Source organism: Poecilia mexicana, unplaced genomic scaffold (assembly GCF_051168715.1).
Source record: "Poecilia mexicana isolate PSO_F unplaced genomic scaffold, ASM5116871v1 scaffold_2, whole genome shotgun sequence".
NCBI lineage: Eukaryota > Metazoa > Chordata > Actinopteri > Cyprinodontiformes > Poeciliidae > Poecilia > Poecilia mexicana.
The window spans coordinates 17,758,886-17,777,966 of NW_028263371.1; the positions used below are offsets into that span (position 1 = coordinate 17,758,886).

General features: G+C 39.4%; 1 protein-coding gene across 1 annotated transcript; it reads left to right on the forward strand.

Moving 5' to 3' along the window:
- The first annotated feature begins 1,001 nt into the window (after window positions 1-1,001).
- Window positions 1,002-19,059, forward strand: coq10b (coenzyme Q10B). The gene is made up of 5 exons (XM_015011193.2): window positions 1,002-1,210; window positions 8,261-8,416; window positions 11,111-11,303; window positions 14,215-14,316; window positions 15,362-19,059. Exons 1-5 carry the CDS (start codon window positions 1,017-1,019, stop codon window positions 15,527-15,529), a joined length of 813 nt encoding a protein of 270 aa, XP_014866679.1. The 5' UTR covers window positions 1,002-1,016; the 3' UTR covers window positions 15,530-19,059.
- Window positions 19,060-19,081: the final 22 nt, after the last annotated feature.

Genomic DNA, 19,081 nt, shown 5'->3' on the forward strand with positions numbered 1-19,081 from the left:
CCATTGCGTCTGCTGAGACTATGGAAGTTTAAGCTTTTCTTTTAAAAAAGAAAACAGAATAACTGATTTTCAGCGGCAATGAAAAAAGGTTCAGGGTGTCTAAGAGGTTAAAGTTTTGTTGTCACCAGTGTAAAGCTTACTTAACACCAGCAGCAATTTTGTGTGTCAGTGTGTGTGTGTGTGCTTACAGTGAAGAGAAGATTTTTACACTGTGGTGTTGTGACACCATTTATCTCCAGCACTTCATAATGAATTACAGAATTTATATATAAAAAAGAAAGAATAACAGGATGTTAGTTCTCCATCAAAATATCATATCATCTTATATATGTTATTGATTTAGATTAAAGAACTAAGCAATTTATCTGCATGGACTGATGACATCCAGAGGTGGGTAATAACTAGTTACATTTACTTGAGTAATTTTATTGAAAAAAAAAGTACTTTTAGGAGTAGTTTTACTACACCGTACTTTTTAATTTTACTTGAGTAATATTATAATAAATTGTCACTACTCTTACTTGAATGAAATTTCTGGATACTTTACTCTACTCTTAGTATAATTTCAAGCATTTGCAAGGGTTTCTTCAAATTTGCTGTAATACAGACCACTACAAGACATACTTCCTGCCCACAGCCATCAATATCTACAACAACTCTTTGAAGGACATTGAATAATATGAGCTACAACAGAAATTAATGTCCCTGCTTTAGGATAAATAAAGTATTTTTCAACTGAATTCAATTTGAAGTGAATGTGTCAGTAGTACCCAACTAGAGCCAGTATATGGTAAGCGGATATGAAGGTGGGAAAAGTTTTTTGTCTTGTCATTAGGCTTAAGAAGTTTTAACTGAAAACAGTGAACCTGCTTGAACCTGCGTGAGAAGACGCTGAAACCGGAGCCAGCATCTCGTGACTCTCGGGTACGCGCTTAGGCGCGTGCTCAAACGTCACTACTAGTGGGTTGACCGACCAATGAGAGCGTTTAGTGCATACGGATCGACCAATAGCAAAGATGAAGGGAGGTGACGTCAACGTGGCTAGCATACCACCGCTGTATGCCTGTGAACTTGTCGCAGCAGGCGAAAGAAGAAACCGTCAAAGAAAGAAGATGGCGAGAGGCGGCCGCAGTTTACGGAGAGTAGCAGAGTACCTGAAGCAGTTACCGAGCACAGCGAGCCGGGAAATCCAGGCCAGGAATAATGTCAGGTAAAGAAGTAGCCTGTTTGCTTTCGACTAAACCTGGAAGGTTTTGGGGAGAAACACCCCAGGCTCCCAGCACACGCAGGCAGCAACTGGAGCCGTAGCGAACTTACTCCGGTCACGTTGGGCGACAAAAAGCTTGGTTTATTGATACCTGAATGTACAAGAATCTAAGTAACTGCACTATTTTTAAAGTTAATCTTTAAATGGCTGTATCTGATATGAAGAACCTCGTTTTTTTTCTTCCAAAGACTGAAATGTCAGGGGCGTTGCTAGGGGAAAAGCCGATTTGGGCTGGGGTCTACAAATATTCTAATCAGTTACTAGTACTTTGGCTATGAGCTTCGTTTAGTCCCACAGATCCCGTATGTGTCATAATGTGATAACTTGCTGCTTCTCGCACAAAATTTGCCCACTTTCACTTTGTTGCTGTTCAACACTAAAACCAAAATAAGTCAAGAAAAACACGGATACTGTAATTGCTGTTTCAACCTTGATCGGCAGGAATGCATTAATGCTCATCTATTAATGACGCCAACATACTGATAAAGTTACCTGCCCTCAGATGCGATTTCAATCTCGACTTGGTCTGGAATGTAGTGTCAACGATCACCTGGATCACAAAATATTCCTGTCTTTAACAGACGCTAATTCAAGCAGTATATTCTCTATCGCAAAGTTATTACAGATTTCCTTATAAGTGTCTGTGATGATATAGGTATGAATTTTAGCTTTCCTTTTTTAGTAAAAACCACAATTACGCTGTGTAAAAATATCAGCTTTCAAGTTAATATCTTGTAACCCTGGAAAACAAATATCAGTTTGCTGACATTTTCATTTATAGTATTTTCTGAATGAGAACAGTGTGTGATTCAGTATCCTAAACTAGAGCTTTCCCTTCATTAGTTCCAAGATGTTTGGAAGTATCTCCTTATGTCCCATATAAGCTATGTAAAGCATAAATATTAAAGCGGATACATTTTAACGGTGTAGGTAGTATGAATACATGCTTCCTGTGCTGTGGCTGCTTTTCCTAGGATAGACAATGTGTTGACATCACAGTTTGCAGCGTCTACATCTCCCAGGTACAACTAGAGAGTAAACAGCCTTTGTTTTGTAGTTTGGGCCCAGTTTCTGCTGCCTGTTGAGTTGATTGCTCGTCATGGTCAGCCATTTCTTTTGTGGCACACCTGTGTGAGGTCAGAACAAAGGGTCAGCTGTCTCATGTTCCAGGTACTGGTGAACTGGCTCCTGTTGAAGGTCTGCATTAGGAACAGGTGGTCCAGACGACACATCGTGATTAACAGCCACTTTTATCTACTGGTGACATCATGTTATGTCACCCCATAAAGTTATAATTGGATATCTATTTATTTTTTTAAGCTATTATGTAAGAGGTATGTGCAGGGGTGCAGCTCTGTAGAACCTAATGCCACAGATTATCTTCTTAATACGTAAAGCCTTGAGGATATGAGGTTGCTGTGGTTTTGGATTACAGAGTGATTTTAGTTTTGGAGTATTTGTATGTTTTGCATTCCTGTGACTTTTTCAGTGTTTCTAAGTCTCATTTTCCCCTCTGTGTTCATTCTGTTCCCGTTTCTTTGTGTTTTAATAGTCTTTGTATCGGTGTTGCACAATATATGGGCATTGACATCGGTGTCTGCCGATGTTGGTCATGTTTTTACCACATCAGTATCCATCTGATAAATAAATCTGGGCCAGTATTAACAAATACTGACGGCAGAGGGGCTCGGTCGTGTGGTATTTGTTTGGTCGTGGAACTGGAAGATATTTTAAATATCCAAAATAAAACTGTTTTAAATAAATAAAAAGAAAATGCAAACCATACAAAACCTAGACCATAAATATATTATATGACAGATTATTCGTTTCTATAAATGAAATAAATTGGCTTAAAAAAATATTAATGATCAGAAAGGAAATTATCAAGCTTATTGTGATTCATTGCTTATTGTGACAGGCTTGAGACTAGCAAGGCTAACTGCTGATAAAAGAAGCTAAAGTCATTTTGAAATGCCTCCTCTGATCATTTTGTTTTTGTCTACAACAGTAAAGCTTTGCTTTACAATTAATAGTCCTTTAACAAGCACAGCATCACATTGACTGCTCTTAATTTCACATTTCAATTCTATTATATTTTCTTCTTTTATTCTACTCTTGAAATTAGGCTTAAATCAATATTGACATATTAAAGTTTTCCTGATGTCGTTTTGCACCATTCTGATAAGATTGTAGACATCATTGAATAATTCATAAATGTTTCTAAGTGTCATAGAGAGTCCTGCACAAACCCTCAGGCCTCCAGGGGGCAGGGAAACATCTGGTGCCAGGGACATTGTGGAGCAGCTATTGGGTCGACTGCCAGGCACGTCGAGCCAACGAAAGCAGCCAGCCCCGTCCCTCAGCAGCGGCCAATCACAGGCGGCAGCCCCGCAGGCCGCCACTGTCGCTGTACCAGGACCCCATTTAAGGTGCAGGCTCGGGGCTGCAGTGTAGGTTACAAGCCAGCGTGTTCCCCCCTGAGGATTAACAGAGTCCTCATTCATGCCGTCAGGACGGATCTGGGTCAGACTTGTTCACTTGATCCCAGGAGAGCTGGAGCAGAAACTCCAGTTGTGATAACTGATCAGTCATTTATTAATTAATTGGTTTCAAATTTCAACTCTCTTCGTTGTTTTTTTTTTTTTTTTTTTTTTTTTTTTTGCAGTTTAAATTGATTTAATCAAATATCAAAATCAAAAACACAACGTTTCAGAACAGCTTCTAATGTTTTACATTCTTGTGTGTTTTTACTGTGTGTATATATTTAAGTATTTTTTTCTTTTACGATTTAGTTGGATGTACTCAAGAGTTTTTAATTTTGCATTAATTCCTGTAGAGTTTTTAGAACAGTGCAATACAAATAAAACATATTACTATTATTATAAATACATTATTTTTAGCTTTACATTTGTGTTTCTGTATGGCAAACATATCAGGAGAGAAAATTTCTAAACGTTTGAGTGAGAGAGCAGTGACTGAAAAACTGGGCTTCACTGATTTAAAACAATAAAATGATTTGGAATTGACATTTTAATCCCCATCCATCTTTAGAGCCTGATATTAGTGATTAGTTCTATTTTAATGGTCGTCATAACTACTTGTAAGCCTCAGCCAATACGCAAACTGTCTCAACTGCCTGAGACTGCACTGAATCTATAACAAGTTCTTTAACGTGTCTGCAGAAGATTATCCAATGATTAAAATGGCTGGTAATCAATCTTTCTTTATTCAAATAATCGGTTATTGGTCAAACTCCAATTCTTCTCAAACATATAAAAACTTAATCCCAAAGTTACCCCATCTAACACGACTTTAAACTGATTTTGACCGCCGATTACTTTAACTTAACCTGGCTTATATTCCAACTGCAGCCTAACTATCAGCCCAGTTCTGGACTTTCTGTCCTCAGGAAAAGCTCAGGTGACCAGAACTGACTGGAAGAGTGTGGCTCCATGGTCATGCAGGTCACATAAAGCTCATTGTAAAGCGTGACCTTGGCCTTGTTGCATTACAGAGGGTTTCTACATCCGCCTGCATGTTAAATCCAACACTTATTGCATTACCTTGCAGTTGCTGTGTAATAATATGTATATTTACTGTCATTAAGAACACAGATCAGACACTGTCACATTAAACAGTAAATCAATTAATCGCATGATAAAGTAAAACTCAATAATTTTCATTTGCTTGATTTATCGTTTTTCCTTTTTCTCTCTCTTTCTACCAAAACTGGTCTTCAGTCTGCTGCTTTGGTCTCACCTATTCCTTTTTTTGAAAGACAAATTTTATCAACAGAGACTTCAGAATTAATTTTGTTGTTTCTGTTGTTTTGTTTTATTTTGGATATTTAAAATGTCTTCCAGTTTCACTGTCTAAATGTTCATCAAAATTTAAAGTTTATTGATCTTTGAGAATGTATTCTTCCATTGTTCTTCCATTATTACTGTTATATTGTCTCAAAACAACAATGTTATTGTTTATCGCAATAAGTTTTTTTTTTTTTTTGTTATTTTGACAGGTCAGAAGTAAACGTTGCTGAGTGAGAGAGCTCAGAACAGTCGCTTGAAATTTTAGTGTTAGAAATGTAGTCAGTGTTGCTTGTCTATTTTAGATAAAAGCAGATTAAGTTTTATAATGTTTGCGTTTGATAACTGGTATTTTTTTTTTTTTTTTTTTACTTTTGATTATCATAGGATAAGATTTTCATTTCCTTTTTAGAAACTGAAAATAAATATCCATTCGTCCAAAAGTGTTTGAACCAAAACACACTCTGATAAGGGCGTCCTGCCTCGTTTTTTCCACATGACTCTGTATAGTTGTCCGTCATTGGTTTCTTGTGTATGGAAACACAAACCTTAGAGGACGGCGGCGGTCAGTGGGGGAAACTTCTTCCTGCGATGCATTCACTTCCTGTCCTGTCGGACGTTTATTTCTGGAGGCTTCCTAGAAAACAGCCTGTGGAGCCAGAGTTCCTGCTGATTTATAGCGACAGCCCACCATGCAAATGTCTGGACTTCACAGGGCTGTGTAATAATACTCCATTTGCATTCAGAGTATGTTTGTTGCCATTTGTTCCTCCGCATTAGAAAAATATCTAATTTTATTTTTGATGCATTGAAAAAGAGAGAGATAAACTCCTGCGTATTGAGCAGTAGAACAAGATAATCATTTGCCGTTCTGGTCACCACATTGAATTCAGAGTGTTGTGTTGCTTTGTAAACTTCAGCAACTGGAAATAAATACAACAGCCTGTGTGATATGTAAACTGTGAGCTTTTAAAATGCATATTCTGAATTGCAGGTAAAGCAGAAATAGGAATTGTTCTTAAAAATGCAAGGACTTGGAACCACAGAACCTCAAATAAGAACTGGCTAGTTCCTAATTTGTGGCTTTTTCGTTTTCTAGTCTGTAATTATGTTGCACAAAGTATTCATTAAAGAGGCACCTGAGGGGTTCTCCCCAACATTAAGTTAGAGATTTTTCAGAAAAACCTGAAGAGATTCATCTTATATCGTTCATGAACCTTCTTCGTGCTGTTTGTCTGGCTTGCTTCACTTTTCTCCCTTTACGCTCTACTTCTTCTTCTTCTTCTTCACTTTGTTTGTATGGACGGAGTGAAGATGCACTGATCGGGCCTTTCCTGACCTATCTCTACTTCTCGTTTTGATTTTATGTCTTATATTGATTTTATGTCCCTTGAAAGGGCAGAATTGTGTAAAATCAACTTTTTCTTTTTACATAATTTTGTAATATTCTCTCATCAAAAACATACCTGGAGCTCCTTTAGACTAGCAGCAGCAGTCATTAGCAAACACCTGGTGGAACTGTGCATCTATCTAGCTCATCATAACTACTTATGGTGGAGTGCTGGTAAAAAAAAAAAAAAAAAAACATTGTTAAAGTCTTAATAGAGGAGCCTTGTTATGTTGATGGGCTGAAGGCTGCATGTTGGAAACAGCAGGAGCCTCTTAAAGAGACAGAGGCCCCATTTCAAGGAGTTAGATTACAAAGTAAAATTTCTTTGTCATATTTGATATACACAGCATTTTTATAACAACTGAAGCTAAAACCTAATTTATACATAGTTGCTTGATTGTGCTATAAAATGACACTGCCTCGAAAATACACAAATCTGCCCCTTTAACATGTAAAATAAAAAAAAAATACACTATGTTCTTTCATAAAAGAAAATATCTGTCTATAACCTAAGTGCATCAAAAAAACATGCTGTATCCTCAAAATGGTGGGAGATTTTATTTCTGATGCAATTAATCAATATGGGGGAAAACCTGATTTCTTAAATTATTATTATTTTGGCCTGCTGATCACTAATCATTGCCAGTCATAGAAAAACGGGAAAATTCCAGTGTCTGGCACACCAGACACTGACTAACCATTCAGTATCTGATTGGTTTGTCTTAGTTTCAACCTCCTTCCTGGGTGAATCCCGTCTCCGCACTCGGTGGCCAAAGGCCTCTTCCTGAATTCAGATTTCCTTCGATTTGGACCAGGTGCAGCAGCTTCCCAGCACATCTCTGCGATTTAAACCTCAGCTCTAAATCCTCTAGTATCAGTGGCAGAGCTGGAAAAATGTTGGCTTGATTCAGATGCCAGACTGTGTCCGAGAAACGGCCTCATCTGATCACTTTGTCCCCAGAAGTGATCCCTATTGAAGCCTGCTGGTATTTGTCGACATCATCATATCAAAGTCCGCAGACTCTGACGTAAAGTTGACCTTTTTCATTCACTCTGCTCTCTGACTGTTTATCCCTCAGCTAGACTGACGTTAGGTCATAAAACATCTGCTGTCTCCCATGGCAGAGAGCAACGTTTCCATTACAAATGTGTCGCAAATATTTCTCTATTTTCGGCTGATGTTGAAAAAACACCATTTTGCAATTGGGGTGTTTACATTAAATAAAAAATGAAATGAAAATTAAACGTGCATTCAAGACATTCAGATTCATGGCAGCTCATAACTCAGTCATGGCGCAGCAGCTGTCAGAGGAGACGTGTTATTCAGATGTTGGCGTGGCTACATGTGCAGAGTTTTCCATTGTAAGCTGAAAAAAAAAAACACAAACAAACCATCATCCTCCTGCAACGTCTTGTCGTCACGTGACTCGTGAAGCGAAGAAGAAAGTGTTTCCATTGCAGTTCTGTGAAATATGTGAACATTTTGAAAGAACACCTCAACTTGGTGCAAAAAACTTTTTATAGAAAAACTTTTTTTTTCCCCCCCGAAATTGGCGTGGATCCATTAAGCTAATTTATTTTGTATTTTCAAGTTGTGCATTTTTATGCCTAGTGGACATGCGGTGGTGCTCCTCTATAAGCTCTGGTCTGGAGTCGAGTGTTTGCAGCCCTGTTCCTGCTGACTAGCTGATTTATCTGGGGTCGTGTCGAGGACAAATCGAACAAGGTTTCCAAACTGAAAGTGTCTCTTAGCCTACAAAGCCTCACTTTCTGTCCCCCTCTCTGTTTGCCGACCAGATACCTGTCGTCATGTGGCATCCTGATGACGCGCGTGCCTCCTCTGCTGGGCGGAGCCATGTCCGGTCGGCCCATCGTCCTGCCGGCACGCAGCTTCTTCAACCTCACCGACTCCCTCTCCAAGAGGAAGGAGTACTCAGAGAGACGCATCATCGGGTACGTTGGCGCCGCTTTGTCTGTGTGTCTCTTTTATTGAGTGGTGGCTTCTTACTCTGTTGTAAGATCTTATTTTCTGCTGTCAGATCAGCTGCAGACAGGCCTGATTTAATACTTGCGGTACTTTACCGAATTTGCAATGTCTAAAGTATCGGAGTAATATGGAAGGAGGTGGGGAGCTCAATATGTTTACAGATTATCTGTTTCAGACAGTTTCATCAAATATGTCAGTTTTAATTTTTTTTGTACTAAAAGTTACATGCAGCTTTAATAGCACCAAACTTTACCATGAAATTAGAAGTCATCATTAGCAGTTGCATCACTGCTAATGTTCCTTTCCTGCAGAACTGGCTCAGGTTCTGGTACCCAGGCGTACCATCTGCTGCTTCTCTCTCATTTCCAGCTGTGCACTGCCTGTCAGCAGGCTGAAGGAAGGCAACCAATCTCTTCTCTTTCTTCCAAAAACCAAGTTCAGCTGTTAAAATGTTGTTCATGGGAAATGCTTCAATTATGATGTAGGAACTTGTACAAAATCTTCCAGGGTTTTTTTTTTTATATATTTTTTCTTCTAAATCAATTGTAAAATGATACTTATTCTGCCCCTCCCCCCCCGACATATTTCTACTCCAAGAACCACGTCATGCTAGTATTTGAAACCTCCGACTAGCTGCTGCTCTGAAGGTCGGGCCAGGATGATTCCAGGGAAGAGGATGGAAACGGAGAACATAAGCAATGTCCATTACTAGGTTTGCACGCTGGTTGTTTTTTTTTTTTTTTTGTGAGGAACAATTAATTCATTAGAGAAGGTGCAGCTCGGCTTTAAACAAAGAAAACAACTTTCTTTAAACAACTCACTGAAACGCAGATTGTGGGGAAAAACCTGAAAAACAACATCTGCTCAAAGTAAGAAGAAACTTCAGTGCCTCGAGGACGTCCACAGGCTCTTTATGGCTCTTAATGAGCGCGATGGATTCAGATCTCAGCGGGAGCCTCAGCGTTGTGTTCTGGCCCCGCTTAAAGGGCCAGCAGTGTGTTGTTTTTTAGGTGAGTCGTACATCCTTTTTTGGTAAAAGCAGCGTTTTACGGAATGCATTGTTCTCCGGATGTTGCTTCCTCAGAGTAACACCGACAGACACGCTGCCCCTCATATGGAGCAGATTAAGTTTGGTTTCACACTGTCACAGAAAGCGGAGAACACAATCCCGTCTTTGTGTCTCAATCTGCAATGAAATGAAGCCCTTCTCTGCGAGATCAGTGCGAGGCCCAGGAAGGAAAGAGATGGAAAGCTCCGGCTTACTGACTACGGAGCTGAAATATGAGTTAATTATTGTTTGAGTAATCGATTACTCCTTTAATTCTCACCAATAATCGATTAATCGGATAGAAGATTTGGCACTTTCTGCAGATTTTTTTATTTAACTATTTAAGTCTATTTTGTATAATATTAAAAATGCAAAGAAGCAAATAATTCTATTTCTTTTTTAAATGGCAAAGTATTTTTTTTTATTGCCAAAAATGCAACAACAAAGCATTTTTCTAGTAAATGCTTGATCATTTGTAGCAATGCACCTGCAGCATCTGTCAGTACTTCTGACATCAACATGAAAAGCTCAGCCCTTCCTGACACATTCTAGGGCTGAAACAGTTATTAGTCAGTTATTGAAAACAATTCGTCAATTAATATAGTAATCGTTTAATAATTAAATTGTAGTCTAACAGGCCATTTTCTGAAAGAACAACACAGTCAGAGCAGCAATTAATCCAAAACTGTCCAAAAAATACACAAATTTACCTTTAAGAAGAAAAACCTTCTTCAGCTAAAGAGAAGGATTGTTTGATACAAATAATCAAGCGTATGCTGATGTAATGCTCTTATTGCACTTTAGGCATAAAAGTTTATTTTCTTGCTATAAAAAGGCTCGAGTGGTTAAATAAAGAGTCTGCAGAATTTGAATTGTTACAGTGTAGGGCTGATCGGATGATTATTTTTTGAATTGACCACCAAAAGGAACTAAAGCGATTTTTTTTTTAAAAGACTTTGAACCAGGTGAAGCTAAAACGGTCACTTGGAGAGTTCTGGGTAGAACAGATTTACAGACAAAGAAGTTGTCTCTTTTTTTGTTTTGTTTTGCATCTTAAATGCAAAACGTATTTAGTCTTTCTACAGTTTTGTCTTAGTTAATGCTCTGACTGTGTTGTTCTTTCAGCAAATGGCCTTTTTTAGAGTCTGTTAGTCATTTGACGAATGTTTCAATAATCACGATTAATCCGATTAATTGTTTCAGCCCTGTCCAGAGCTGTTTTGCCCTGTCATTGCCGTCCTTCGCAGGTCGACCTTTCACACTTTAAGTACCCGGAATGCCTCTCTGTCCACATGTATGAGTGACGCACTCAGTGTTCCACACAGAGGTCATAATCACTAAATCTGCAGGTATAAATAGACACCAGAAGGTGCCAGCTCTTCCCCCCACCAGCTGGAGCTGGACATTGTCTCTGCGTGTCCCTCACTCTGCACGTCCTAACTCTATTCCAGATCTTAATTTAATCATTTCTTCTTCTTTTTTTTTTTTTTATCCCTGACTGTCATCCACCCTCCTCTCTCGCCTCAGTCATGGGTTCTGCGTCATCCCGTCCCGTTGGGTGTTGCGTCACATGAACCGGCCACTGACCTTCACTCCCCTCCCTGTTCTGCAGGTATTCCATGCAGGAAATCTATGACGTCGTGGCGCAGGTGGAAAACTACCGCCACTTCGTTCCCTGGTGTAAGAAGTCGGACGTTGTGTTCAGGCGCTCCGGGTTCTGCAAGGCCAAGCTGACGGTGGGCTTCCCCCCTGTGGTGGAGAACTACACCTCCCTCATCACGACGGTGCGACCCCACCTGGTCAAGGTAACGCACAAGCATACATAGCCCAAATTACACCCTTTCATTCACCTGGATGTACTTTAGAGAGAGGTTTCTTGTTCTAAATTAGCACAGAAATGTAAAGTCATAGGAAAATGACACGGGTTGCCAGTATGTTTAAAAAAAAGAATAAAAAATCTGAAAAGTGTGGCGTGCATTTATATTTTCACTACATCTGGTTTCACCTCTGAAGGCCTCAGAGGTTTATTAGAGAATATAGGCCAACAAACAGCATGGAGACTTCAAGGGGTATGAAAACTTTCTCAGTGGACTGGTTTTGAGTCGGGGTTTACAATATACCGCAAGTATCGTTATCGCAATATCATTGTCCGTGATATTTATATCGCAAAGGACTGGAGAGCAATGGTTGTTGGCTAATGTAGCTTATGACTTCTAAAGTTGTATTTTTTTCATTCTAATGTAATATTTATATGTAATAAAGTCTCATGTTGTTAGCAACAGTTTTCACGTGATAGAAATTACATGCTAACGGTCACATAGAGCAGGAAGCACAGACTGCAGAGAAGAAAGCAAGCAAATATTGCAATATTTCTAATGCTCTGTTTTTGAGCATGTACATGAATGAGCGCAAGTGATATGAGATATTTTATTATGGCTTAAATCAGTTTTTTTTTCCCCACAATGTGAGGGGAAATAATGGAAGAAATGTGCATTTTTAAAGGAAAAAAGCAGAAAAATGTGATAAAATCCATTAAGATGGGAACATTTGAGGCAGGTGTTTGTCAGAAACCTCAGCCTAGTCATAAGTTCAACTTTTCAGAGGGCTTTCAGCACCGACACCAATAATAGAACAGAATAGAAGTAACCTTTGTTTTCCCTCAGTGGGGAAATTCAGGAAAAAAATATAAAAAACAGAAGTAACAATGACAGACTCTACAGTAAGGACACATCTACAGCATAATTAAAAGTTACTGTATGGTTATTCAACATATACTCTAAAGAAATCTGAGTTGGATCGTGTAAAACATCTACAAAATGTTGCTCAGCAGCAGCTGTTTAAACAGTTCGATAAGGGATGTAGTTGGTGTTATCCTCTGATCATTTTGGGGGGGATAGAGGCAGAAAAATCAGATCAGTAATGGAGAAGTTTGCCATGATGGGTGAGCTTTAAACAGAATTTTTGACAGATTTCTGCTTTATTGTCTTTAAAAGTTTCCAGAAGCGGCTCTGTTTCCCCCCCTGCCCTGTGGAACCTCACACATCAGCTTCTGTAGAAAACCAACCCGTTCCTCTCGTGCTCAGACTTGATCTGCCTCTGTCAGGATGACTCTGCGATTTGAATGTTTTGGGGAAACTTGCAACTTCATCCTGCTGTAGCATTTTTAAAAACCTCACAAGTCAGAAGTAGTTTTTTTTTTTAAGCTTGAGCAATGTTTTCATTTAAAACGGTGCACATTCCCCAGCTTTAGGCTAAGGCCCTTATTTAGCAACAAAGTCTCTGAAAGAATTTGAAATGGAAAGAATGAAGTTCTTCTCATCCCCCAGAGCAGATCAGGTGGAAATTCACAACCTGAGCCACCTGTCTGACATTAGGAGAGGGTTGAAAAGGTTTTTAGTCCTCAGAAGTGGCTGAAACCTTCAGTTTTTGATGAGCAGCTCATGTTCGTTTCATGACCCGCTCTGTGATCAACCACTTCAGATCTGTTCCACCCTCACCAGGGGGAAAGATCAGGAGGGAAAAGGACTAGTCAAAGCAGAGCTGACGATTAGCTGTGCCTGAAGTCTCATAACTGGATGTTCTTTTATTGTTTTTTTTTTTGTTTTTTTTGCTGAATAAACAGTTTCTACCCACCAATTGATAACAAAGCTGAGGGTTAATATTCCTTCCATTCAAAAACTCACTGTATGGAGCTTCATGTAATCATAGTGACATTTTCATTTCATTTCTCAGTTTTATTTAAACCTCACATTGGTTCATTTTCATAAGCCGCCTGCTATTGATGGGATCAGATTCCAGCTACAGAGCAGAAGGTCCAAATGGACCAGAAAGAACTCAGGAGCCATGTTGCTTCTCCAACTTAAAATAATGCAAAATATTTTTTATTGTTTGTTTTTAGATGCTCAGGAATAAATTAAATGTGCAATATTTTAGTGACACAAAGTACAAGCCTTGTTTTTTTCCTTTTTTCCCAGTTTGTTTGGTCTAGAAAATCTTTGTCTAATGATGGCAACTAAAAGGATAACTTTCCTTTTTTGTAAGCGAAAAGTTGCTGGATGTTTGCAGCTCTGCTTTATGAAATTAGAATTAATATAATTAATATTGTTCCATAAACACATGTACTTTGATGCACTTTGGTTTGTGTTCAGATGATGGTCAAAATGCACAAATGGAGCATTTCTTAGGAAATAAAACCAGTTGAAATTGGAATCATTAGTCCAGGACTGAAAGTGAATCGGTTTGGACTCAGGACTTTCAGTTGCATCTGGAGAACATCTGGGGACGACTCTGGTGTTTTCCTTTTCTATATTTTAACATAACTCTGACATTAGCTGGACAAATAGCCCAGCCCGACGCTTTTTAAGCTGATTGGCTTTGGAGGGCAAAATGAATCCAAGACACTAAAAGCTGTGAGGCTCCAAAGGACAGGATGTTCCTCTGGGCCTGACTGAGCTGCACGTTTCAGGTCGTTCTGTGATTTGTGAGCCCAGGAGTGTTGAGGTCAGAACTAAGAGTGTGGAACCAGCTGCTCCAAACAGCCACACGTCCCTCCCTGGATGCATGGCTGCAGGAAGTATTAGGTTAAAGGTCAGAGTTTGGGAGCAAAGACACCAGAAGGCTTCAGATTATAAATAAATGAGTGAAGTATCACCCCGTCAGTGGAGGTTTGAAGCCACCTAAATGAGTTTGTGTGTGTCCGTTTGTGTGTGTCCTTAGGCGTCCTGTTCAGACGGGAAGCTGTTCAACCACCTGGAGACGGTGTGGCGTTTCAGCCCGGGCCTCCCTGGTTACCCTCGGACCTGCACCGTGGATTTTGCTGTGAGTAAAGTAAACCATGGCTTTAATTACTACTATAGATGACAAAGTAAAAAAAAAAACTGATGGGATTGCAGCAAAAAATTGTAATTGAGCATAAAGAGTTGCTGTGTGAATGTAGCCATAGAGGCAATAGCTGCTTTTCCATTACAAATGTGCAACACTATGTAAATATTACGCTAAAGTCGAAAAAAAAAAAAAAACAACCCAAAAAGACAATTTCAGACTGTTTCCGTTAAATAAGAAGCGCAATTAAAATCACAGGTGAATAAGTTTAACGCGATAAGTTATTAAAAAACATGAGGTGCCATCATCCTCCAACTACTTGTGACTCATGAACCAGATAACACCATAACAGATTTAATAAGCACAGTAGTTACTGCAATAAACAATAATATTACTGTTTTGAGACCATTTTTAAGTAACATAATGGTAATTTCATAACAATCCAAGAGCACATTCTCAAAGATCAATAAACTTTAAATTCTAATGAACATTTAACAGTGGAACTGGAAGACATTTTAAAATATCCAAAATAAATAAACAAAACAACAGAAACCACAAGTAAAATGAATCATGAAGTCTCTGTAGATGAACTGTTCCTCAAAAAAAGAGACCAAAGAACCAGAATGAACTTTTGTCATCTAGATTTTGATAGAAAGGGACAAAATGGGAAAACGATAAATCATGCAGTCTAAAATGATTGAGCTCGTTTTTATTTACTATGCAATTAATTGATTTATTGTTTATTGGGACAGGCACACTCATGATACAGAAGGAAGTGTTTCTAGTTTTACAAAATAAACCAATTTCAATACAGCCAAAAATCACCCCACTTCATCCTAGCATTGACATTTCTGTTTAATCAAAAACAAGTATTTTCTGAAATTGGCATGTTTCCATTAAATAGGTTTATTTTCGAAATGTGAAATTGTGAAAGTTTCTGGCCAATGGAAACGCAGCAAGCGTGTTGTGACGATGCAGTTTGCCTGAGATGACATGTTGTGAGAAATGCTTGCTAACACGAAGCCCCCCACCCCCTGTCCAGATCTCCTTCGAGTTCCGCTCCCTCCTCCACTCCCAGCTCGCCAACGTCTTCTTCGACGAGGTGGTGAAGCAGATGGTGTCGGCGTTCGAGCGCCGCGCCTCCACGATACACGGCGCCGAGACGCCCATCCCCCGCGAGCTGATGTTCCACGAGGTCCACCACACGTAGCACCCGCCGCCGACCTCCCACCTCCCACCCCCCCCGTGACTCCGCCCGCCAGCTTCACACGACGCCAAAGAGCCAGAGGACTGCCGCCCCGCGCAGTGCCTTTCCCACAGCAGCGAAGAACCCGTCAGGAAGCGGCTGCCAGCCGTAACCATAGAGACGGAGCAGCACGCTCGTTTTTTAAAAAGAATATCTGCACCTCCGTTCAAACCGTAATGCTGTCACGTCTGACATCAGGAAATCCAGCTGGAACGGCTAGCATTTTAGCATTAGCATTTCTTAAAACTTTCTACTGATCGTCAGCAGTTTGTCGAACACTTTTCTACATGAAGTGGCCTTTTTTCTAGCTGAGCCTTTTCTGGTTCCGGCGTGTCGGACCAGAGGATTTGTTGCTTGTCTTTGTCAAATCTGATTGTAAAATTCTCCGTTAGAGGAGTTCTGACTAAATCGGCTCGTTGAGAGAAGTTGCACTGAGCGACGCTAGCCGGGCGTTGGGATTGGTCTGATCGATTGGTTTTTAGGGAAGTTTTTCTATAGTTCACTATGAAGCATTTTCTAACCTCTATTTACATGGAAACTCAAAGGCAAAGAGGAGCATTAGAACATTCTTTTCAACAAAAGCTAAATCTAAGAGATGTAAAGCAAAAGTGATGAATATAAAAGCTAATATAGTAAGCTAACATATTGTATGTAGAAGGAGAGCTCCCTACGGGAGACATGACAGTTGGTACTGATGCTTGTAAAACAGGGGTGTCCAATGTGAGGCCCGGGGGCCATTTGTCGCCCTTGAAATGCTTCGGTTTGGCCGAACGGTGAAAACTCGTGACTTCTTGACAATTGATGATGGAACAAAAAAATCATAGATTGAATGGAAAACATGGAAAAATGTGGAAGTTATCTGTTTTACTTTGAATAAAGCAACAGTCCAAAGCACTTTTAATGTTTTGGATCTTTTAATGATGTACAAATAATAATAAAAAAAAGTGTTAGCTAGTAAAAACCAAAAATAAAAATGACAGAGCAGTTTTTCCATTTCTAATTGAATGTTTAAATTTGCTAGTTTTGGCACCCTGAGGGCAAATGTTTGGACACCCCTGATGTAAAAAGGTCAATAATTTATAGAGGCGAGCTAAAGGGGAGCGTGCATCAGCAGGCGAGGCGTTCAGGTGCGTCAGGAATCGGGACGCTCCTCTGTGGCCGCTTCAACTTTAAAGGGCACAAAAACAAAATGTGATCCCAAAAGGTCACGCAGTCAGAACATGACCCATGTACTGTACCGTCAGGTTGCTACGGAAACGGTTATTTCACTTTTACGATCCCGCCTGTCTTGTAGCGTTGCGTTCGCTGTCCTCTCCAACAGAGGACGCCGAAAGTGATTCCGGTAGTTTCGGAATCAGCGCGTTTGTCTTCCACGCCTGCTGCAAGGGAAAAAATAAATAAATTTTAAAAAATGGCAGATCGGATTTTGAAGGCTCAAGCAGACGAGGAAGGATGACATTTATCCCAAACTTCCTGGAACAAGCATGATCCCAGTTTGTATTTCTGTTGTGGATGTTAGGGAGCGACGGATCAGGCTTTTCCGACTCTCAACCATTCCCTGTTTCCTTTGCTTCCTCTGTTTTTGACAGATTCCAGTTGCAAATATCCATCAAAATCTTTTTTTTTTTTTTGTCATTTTTATTTTATTGATTTTTGGTTTTTGTGTCACAAATAAACTTGAGGAAACAAATGCAGCTTCAATCGGGGGAAAAAAATCTAAAATAAAGGTGAAATTACGTAGTTAGGCAAGACTAGGTCTGAAATTTTGGACACAATTCAAACATTTTCGGACCAGTAGTTTTCAAAAACTGTCCTCTAGACTGCTCAGATTATAGGTTATTCTTTCCATTATTTATCTGAAAACATTTTTGACTTTTTTTTGCTGTCATCAATGTATGATGGCATATTAAGAGCATTGTCAGTATAGGAAAAAACAAACAGAAAAGAGAATTTCCGCCAAAAAACGCAGGATTTTTTTAGATTAATCTCACAAATTTTCTAGAAAAGAACTTGGAAATTTCAGAGTTTGAAAAGTCGAAGATTTTTAACTTTTGGAACTCAGAAAATGTCCGAGACTAATCTAAAAAAATTCCAGGGTTCATTAGTAAATTTATTTCTCCTTTTTTCCCCTCTTCTATCTACAATGGCCCTAATATGTCTCCATACTAACAATGGCAGATATTTATCTTTTTTTCAGTAGCTCAACTCCCAAAATCAGGTTTTATTTTTACACATATTCACCTCAGTGGGAGCTCATCGGTGCATTTTCAGTATTTGATCATTAATCTCAGTGGATCATGTAGAGAACGGGCCGTTCTCAGATGGGGTGGGGGGGGGATGGATGCGCGTCCCGGCAGCCGGTTCAGACCGGTCAGGATGTTTCCAGCTCACCTCATGTTGGCTGCTGTTTGCTCAGCTTCCATGAACCAGTCAGATGTTCAAGGCTGCAGCGCCTTTCGTCCGGCTCTGCTCGGTAAAACGGAGACGCGCTGTCATTAACCTCTGCTCCTGCACGCTTACGGCTCCCGTTGATGTCTGGAACTGGAACTGATCAGATGACAAACCATGCATGTTATTAATATTATCCAATCAGGAAACGCCTGGTGTATGTTTTCAGAACGATTCACATCAGTTTTATTGGACAGTTTGTGTAAAGTTGATTCAAAAGGGATGAAACTGAGGAAGGGAAGCCTGATCAGCAGATATGAGAGACTGAAGCTGCTCTCAAATTAAAGCTGCAGTATGTAACGTATTTTTTTTTGTTATTTAAAAAAAGCTTTTAAATATTTAACATTAGTATGAGACAACATGGTGACAGTTTCATGTAACTTCTAATACTATTTTATAAGTTACATATTCCAGCTTTAATGACTAAAGGGAAGCATAAAGGAACAGAACGATTAATGTTGATTAGATTTGGAAGTTTGATTTCGTGGTCGGCCCGAACGTCCCAGCAGGAAGTCGTTTCCATGACGGTCTCAACTGTCCTGCCCACCCTGTGCCTCCAGGCCTGCTGGCTGCGTATTTATCTCCAGGTGTAAAGGAACATCGCCGCCATTATCTCCTATTTATTTGTTTAGTTTTACCGATAAATGTTCGTCTTTTTTATTTGTAGCTGATGGTTAACATTTACACAATGCAAACATTTCAATCCCAAAGGGTAGGTTTTTTTTTTTTTTACACAACAATGTTATCATCTCCTCTTTGTCAGTTTTTTTTATTTTTCATTTTTATGATTGCCTTCATTGTTTTATTGTGGCTGGTTGTAAATGTTAACTCAGGCAGCTTCAAGTGTCAGTTTGTAAATATTAGTTTGAACATCCGAGGAAGCTGTACTCTGCTTTTTAGGAGAGGATGGAGACTGGTGTGTGTGTGTCTGTGTGTGTGTGTTTTGTTTTGTTTTTTCTGGAAAGGTCTGTGTTTTCAAAGTCTTCAGACGATGTACCAACTGCATGATGTATAAAGTATTTTTTTCTAAAAAAAAAAAAGAAAAACGACTTCCTGTGGTTTCTTTCT